The 6,802-nt window shown below is 43.5% G+C and overlaps 1 protein-coding gene across 1 annotated transcript; it reads left to right on the forward strand.

Moving 5' to 3' along the window:
• The first annotated feature begins 1,332 nt into the window (after positions 1-1,332).
• On the forward strand, positions 1,333-6,341 carry GJD2 (gap junction protein delta 2). The gene is made up of 2 exons (XM_040067245.2): positions 1,333-1,472; positions 2,107-6,341. The coding sequence occupies exons 1-2, from the start codon at positions 1,402-1,404 to the stop codon at positions 2,948-2,950; spliced, it is 915 nt and encodes a 304-aa protein (XP_039923179.1). The 5' UTR covers positions 1,333-1,401; the 3' UTR covers positions 2,951-6,341.
• The last annotated feature ends 461 nt before the right edge of the window (positions 6,342-6,802 follow it).

Raw genomic sequence — 6,802 nt, forward strand, 5'->3', positions numbered from 1 at the left:
TTTATTACAATCTGTGCGGTTCTGCTTTAGAAAGATTTTGATTTTACTGAGTTCAATGGTAGAAATATTACAATAAGTATGATAAAAAATTTTCTTATGTTGTTCTTTAATGAGCAGGTGTGAAGGTTTGCTTGATTATTTTGTAAATATACAGAATAGGAGAATATATTTTACACTGCTTCACTGGAGAAGTCAATTCCAGTTGGTACCAATGTGTTGTGTGGAAGTGTTTGGTGATGTCTCAGGTTCAGTCTGTAAGGGTATGGAAGGAAACTATTTTAAACACAGTTGCTTGTGAGAATAAAATATGCAGACTGATTTTAATGCAGGGTCTTGAATTCAAGGTACTTTTTTCTTATACTGTTTAGAGATGCTTTGCATGAAGGTTTGGTGTCTTTTCTAGCATAAGTATAATCTTAGTCTCAGTATTTTCTGGGAAATGGTTATATGTGAGTTTCGTTTCTCTGCAGTGATTCTTATAACTGTAATCAGAGGAGAATAAAGATGCAATTGTAAGTCAGGTATCTTCCAGGGCTTAGCAGTTCTGACGCGTAAGGTCACTGCTGTATGACGCCGCTGTTTTGACCTCTAGGAGTGAGGCAAAGCCCAGCGACCCCTGGGGACCCCCGGCTCGGGGCCCGTGGCTGGAGGGGCAGCGGTGTCCCCCTCCCTCTGTCCCTGCCTGGAGCAGGGTTTCGGACGGGCGGCAGCGGCAGTGCGCGGTGCCGGCGGGGCTGCGCTCCCGGGCGGGGCGCGGGCTGCGCCGGCGGGCGGGGGCGGACGGGCAGCGGGCGCCCGGCCGGGGCGCTCCGGCAAGGAGGCACTCGGTTGCACAATGAACGGCGTGCCCGCCTGGGCAGCTCTTCCTCCGCTCTCCCTCCTCCTCCTCAGTTTATTTATTTTATTTATTTTTATCGCATTTACTTGTTTGTATTCACCGGAATAATAAAAATTAGAAAATCCGAGCGCTGCTTTTGGCCGCTCTCCACCGACCTGTCAGTGACGCAAGCGGAGACTACTTAAAGGCAGATTAGAGGCAGCAAGACATTAAAGCCAACCTTCCTCCCTCCACGCCGCCGGTCCGCCCGCCGCGCCGCGCCGCGCCACGAGCCGAGCGGGCCGGGCCGGTGGCGGCTGCCGAGCGGCGCCGAGCCCCGCAGAGCCCAGCCCAGCCCAGCCCAGCCGAACCGGAACCCTCGGCAGGGCTGCGCCTGCAGCCGCTCTCCCGCCACCGGACTGCGGGCGGTAGAGACGGGCCGCGCTTCGGCTTGTTTTCCCTCCCCCTGAAAAAAAAAAAAAAAAAAAAAAAAAAAAAAAAAAAAAAATAGGAGTGGTGAAAAAAAGGCAGAAGTGAAGAGATCCCCTACGCTTGCCAAAGTCTTTGTCTCCGGATGAACAGCGATGGGGGAATGGACTATTCTAGAGAGGCTACTGGAAGCTGCCGTGCAGCAGCATTCTACTATGATAGGGAGGTAAGGGTCGCGGGAGAGCTACGGGGAGCGCGGCGGGGATCCCCTCCCATCCGAGCGGGCGGGCCGGGGGTTCGGCGGTGCACGGTGGGTCCCGGCTGCCCGGTGCCCTTCGGCCGGGCTCTTTCGGGGTGTGCCTGGAGCCTGTGCGTGTGTGTGTGTGTACGTGTGTATGTGCGTGTGTGTTGGTGTGTGTTGGGGAGGCTGGTTTGCGGCACGGGGCGCGGAGGCGCGGGGACACCGCAAACGCCGTCGTCCTTGTCCCCGAGGAGCCACGGGGCAGCGGGCGGTCGTCGGGGAGACCCCACCGCCATCGGGGTCCCGGCTGCAGGCGCAGCCCCGCGCCTTTCCCGGGCGTGCTCCCGGGGGCCCCAGGGCCCGTGCGATCGCCTTTCCGCCGAAGGGGCCGCGCGGGGGGCAGCGCTGACCGCCGCCCGCGGTCTGTGGCGCACGGCCGCGCCGAGGCTATGCCGCGCAGCCTGCGAGCCCCCCGCGCCGGAGCGGGGCCCCGTTCCTGGTGCCGGGGCCGGTTCGAGACGCCGGGGCCTGGGCCGGGGCCTGGGCCGGGGCCCGGTCAGCACTGGACAGCTCCCGGCCGCGCGGCGGCGGCGCGCACTGACGGGCTTCTCTGTTGCAGGATCCTGCTGACCGTGGTGGTGATCTTCAGAATTCTCATTGTGGCCATTGTAGGGGAGACGGTGTACGATGACGAGCAAACGATGTTTGTCTGTAACACGCTGCAGCCAGGCTGCAACCAGGCTTGTTATGACCAGGCTTTCCCCATTTCTCACATAAGGTACTGGGTGTTCCAGATCATCATGGTGTGCACTCCCAGCCTGTGCTTCATAACATACTCCGTTCACCAGTCTGCTAAACAAAGGGAACGGAGGTACTCCACTGTCTTCCTTACCTTGGAAAGGGACCAGGATTCAATGAAGCGTGAGGACAGTAAGAAAATCAAGAACACGATTGTCAATGGGGTGCTGCAAAACACTGAGAACTCCACCAAAGAGGCAGAACCAGACTGCTTAGAAGTGAAGGAAATCCCCAATCCTGCTATCAGAACTACAAAGTCAAAGATGAGGAGGCAAGAAGGCATTTCTCGATTTTATATCATCCAAGTGGTCTTTCGAAATGCCCTAGAGATTGGATTCCTAGTGGGACAGTATTTTCTGTACGGATTCAATGTCCCTTCCATGTACGAATGTGACAGATACCCTTGCATTAAAGAAGTAGAGTGCTATGTCTCTAGACCCACTGAGAAGACTGTATTCTTGGTATTCATGTTTGCTGTCAGTGGGATTTGTGTGGTGCTTAATTTGGCAGAACTGAACCACTTGGGCTGGAGAAAGATCAAAATGGCAGTGAGAGGAGTACAGGCAAAAAGGAAATCCATATATGAAATCAGAAATAAGGACCTGCCAAGAATGAGCATGCCTAACTTCGGCAGGACTCAGTCAAGTGACTCAGCTTATGTGTGAGGCTGTGACAGAACTGAAACACTGTGCCAGGTGGAACAGACCCAGATACCATTAGAGAAAGGTACATTGCTTAGGCAAGCATTTTATCAAACCACCAAGAAAGCCATTAAGGTATTGGATCTACTGTTACTGAACCAGCTGCAAAATGCAGCGCTATATAAAAGACTGAAAAAACAGCTATAAAACCATGCTTGACCTAGCCTTACAGCACAGCTACTATTATTCCTACTTTTCTTTCTAATGATGGGGTTTTATCTGTCAGTGAAGCAGCTTTTTGGTTGTCATTAGGATGTTTACAGTTTGAACTGTCTGACTAATTGTTGTAAATGTGTAGAATGTTCATATCAAAAACTCTGCAAGGATGCTCTATACGGGGTGGGTGGGGGACACTGTTGCAATGTGCAGGCATAAGCATGTTTTAAAGGAGGGTAAGCACACTGTGAGGAACCTAACCACAGCTCAGTCAGGATATCTGTGTTCACGTATCTCACAGATGTCTTATTTTGTTTGTCTAAATCACAGACTTTATTCCTGGTGTGTATTACTAGCTATTTTCTATCATGGTTTGTGCATCAACTAGTCATGCTAAAAATAAATGCTGAATATAATTTTGCCATTTTTTTCTTTGCCTGTCCACACACACACACACACACACACACACACTCACCAGAGACCTTAATCATCTTGCGTTAGTTGTGGTCTGCAGAATATATCAGTACATTTTGATTGATTCCCTAATATGTGCATGAATAAGATGGAGTTGGTCCATGCCAGCTGATTTATGCATTTACCTACAATCACCTATGATGACACACATACCAAAGGAAGAGAGTTCATTGCATTTTACTGTGAATATATCATCTTTTCTCTGCTCTTATTTATATAAGTGCCATACTTGAAACATCTAACTCTGTACTTAGTCAAAAGGTTGTCTTGGGATACCAGCTGGAGTGAAATGATTTTATACTCTCTTTTGTGTATTCTATGCTATTTGTTTAGTCATTGCAATAATGTAAAAAGCAGTTAAACTATCTATTGATAAATAAAGTACTTGCCTTTTTTTTTTTTTTTTTTTTTGTAAGCCAGAGAGATATGTTCTTCTTTATTCTTGTATGCAATTGTAAAAAAAAAACAAAACAAAAAACAAATTACAGGGTTAAAATAATTGACGTACTACAATTATTCTTCAGGGTTTAAAATGTCTTGTTGGTATTCTAAACTCTAAGTGACAAAACCTGGGAAAGCAGGACTGTTTTTTACATCTGTTTTCCTCCTTAAGCAAGCTTCCTCTGTCTTTAAAGCCTGATCCAAAGCCCACTGACACCAACAGCCTTCCTTCTGCTGACACTAAGGGCAACACAGTTGGCTGCCAAGGTCACTCTAGGGATAGCCAGGATACATTTACCCATAAATGAAGCAATTGCAGCTTTTCATCAGGGAATCCAAACAGTAACCTCAGCTCTTCTGCCTTACAGCTGGTCTAAGAAATATGTTGCTCATGTCCCATCAACTTACTGGTAAGCCACTGGGGCAGTCTCAAATTAATCTCTGCTAACAACAATTTTCTTAATACAGAATAGAATACAAAGTTTTACTTAATGATTTTTTTTTTTTTTTTATTTTAAAAAAATCTTTCTGAATTCAACAGAAATTATTTCTCTGGCAACAGTAGGAGTTGGATCAGGACTAAAAAACATACAAGTGCATTTCTAACTAAATAGTATCTGCCCTTTAAAGAAAAGGGCCAAAATGGTGCTGGAAAATTTGGGGGTACTTTATAACATAAGAAAGAGACATGGGCTCAGAGTCACAAATGGCCTTTTGATTGTATTTTATGCCAAGCCTGAAAATGGATTTTATTATATATTGGCTTGGAGATGATGCATATATATATTTTCCTCTTGGCTTACAACAAATACCTTAACATTCCATTCTTGTCGTTTGCCAGCATTGTCACTTTAAAAATTGTTGATTAATTCTTAGATAGTCTATCCATTATCACATTCATCTACTGTCTTTTTTCTTCCACTGTGAAGCATTAAAGGACTTTGAGATGTGTCACATTTTTAAAGATTTTAAAAATATTTTTCCTTATGTATAAATTTAAGAGTTTTCCTGATTTGATTATAGAAGCCTCTAAAGATGGATTTCTCAAATTCTTTGTGATATAAATGCACACTGATATTGCTAGTTGACTGCATGCTCACTGGAAAACTGCATGTTATTTTTAGAAGGACAACATGGCAGCTAAAATCTCCATCTGCAAAATAACAAGCTTCTGAAGATTATTATTTGACACACAAATCCAAGTCTGATTTTCATTTTGCAGAGTCCTGGGATGGTTTTCAAAATCTCATTTTGAACAGATATTTAAAGGAAAAAATAATCTTTGACAGTCATAAGCACTCCTTTAAAGTTGAAGAAATGAGAGTTTGTGTGCAAAGTGCTTGATCCAATGCAAATTAAAGTTGAAAAAAACCAAAACGAATACTTCCTTGGGCTTTGGTTCAGGTTCAGCATAATTTCCTGTTAGGCAGAAGCCCCAATGCGAGTTTTTTCCAGTGGCTACACAGCAGTTTTCAGTCAAAATCTAGTGAAGGTGCATGTCTTGAAAGCGATAAGATTTTAATACCTTAAAATTCTAAGGTAATATTAAGAAAATATCTGTTTATATTAGTCAATGCAAATGACACAGTTAATTTAATTTTTGGGTTTTTTTTTAATGTAGCTGCACATTTGTACTCCAATAAGTTGGGATTCTTCGGATTTGTCCAAAGAGAAGAATATCAGGAAATGTAAATGCTGATTTATGTAACAGGATCAGTGATAAAGTAGGCAAGGACTTATATTTTGATCAACAGAAGCATCATCCACCTTACTTGGAATATGGCTTTTCATATTTCAGATGAGAGACAAAAAGTGTCAAGAGATCAGTTATTTTAATCTTCCTTTTAAATTGTTATTTTTCATTTCTTACCAACTACTCATTTGTCATGGATAAGAGAAATATAGCAAACATTTTTTTTTGTCAATGTATGTGAGAATCATATGATTAATGCTAATGGACTGTTTGCATGAAAGCTGACTATTCATTTACAGAATAAATGCTTTAAAATTGTCACAGCAATGGGAAAGTGTGTTAACTGAACAGAACAGAGTGAACATGAAGCTGAAGGGCACATTACTAGCTACTTAGGTCTTGCCCCTGCCTCCGTGAAATAAATTAGACTCACCACTGACATGTCGGTAAGGATCAGACATTAAAAATGAAGATTTAGTTAATGTTTGTTTTGTTCATTGTTTACATTGTTTTGCACTGGTGGACAACATTATGCGTCATGATAAGCGCAAACATAAATGCTATGTTCACTAAGCTCCTATGGAAAAATGCAATAGAATCTAATAAACTATTAGTTTCATGGAATTTTAAAATTTACATAAAATAATTGCATTATTTCATTTTTATATAGACTTGATCTTCTGCTTTCTATACCTGTGTGAATTTCAAAAACTATTTACCAAGGGGTTATGAACCATTTCACCAGATATGTGTAAGATACAATGAGAGTCTATTAAAATATTTTTTAAAAGACGATTTCTTCTCATAATGAAGACGAGTTTCATTTTTACGTGCAGCAATTTTACATGGGGAAGCTGAATTCACTGGTGCCATAAAGAGTTTAGTTTTGAGACCTCTGACTTTGAAGAAATGTAAGGGTTTTCAGCTTTTTCAAGGGAAAACTGAAGAGCAAAGAGATCAACAGAGATTAACAAATCACAGATGTGGTCAGATGGATTTTGCTTTGTTTTACACTAAAGAAGTCAGAAACACTCAGAATCTTCAGAGTGGGT

The sequence above is a fragment of the Hirundo rustica genome, chromosome 6 (genome assembly GCF_015227805.2).
Source record: "Hirundo rustica isolate bHirRus1 chromosome 6, bHirRus1.pri.v3, whole genome shotgun sequence".
Taxonomy (NCBI): domain Eukaryota; kingdom Metazoa; phylum Chordata; class Aves; order Passeriformes; family Hirundinidae; genus Hirundo; species Hirundo rustica.

Coding starts and splice junctions, on each gene's coding strand:
- GJD2 (XM_040067245.2), top strand. CDS start 1,402: ATGGGGGAATGGACTATTCTAGAGAGGCTACTGGAAGCTGCCGTGCAG. Junction 1,473..2,106: donor CATTCTACTATGATAGGGAG/GTAAGGGTCGCG, acceptor TCTCTGTTGCAG/GATCCTGCTGACCGTGGTGG.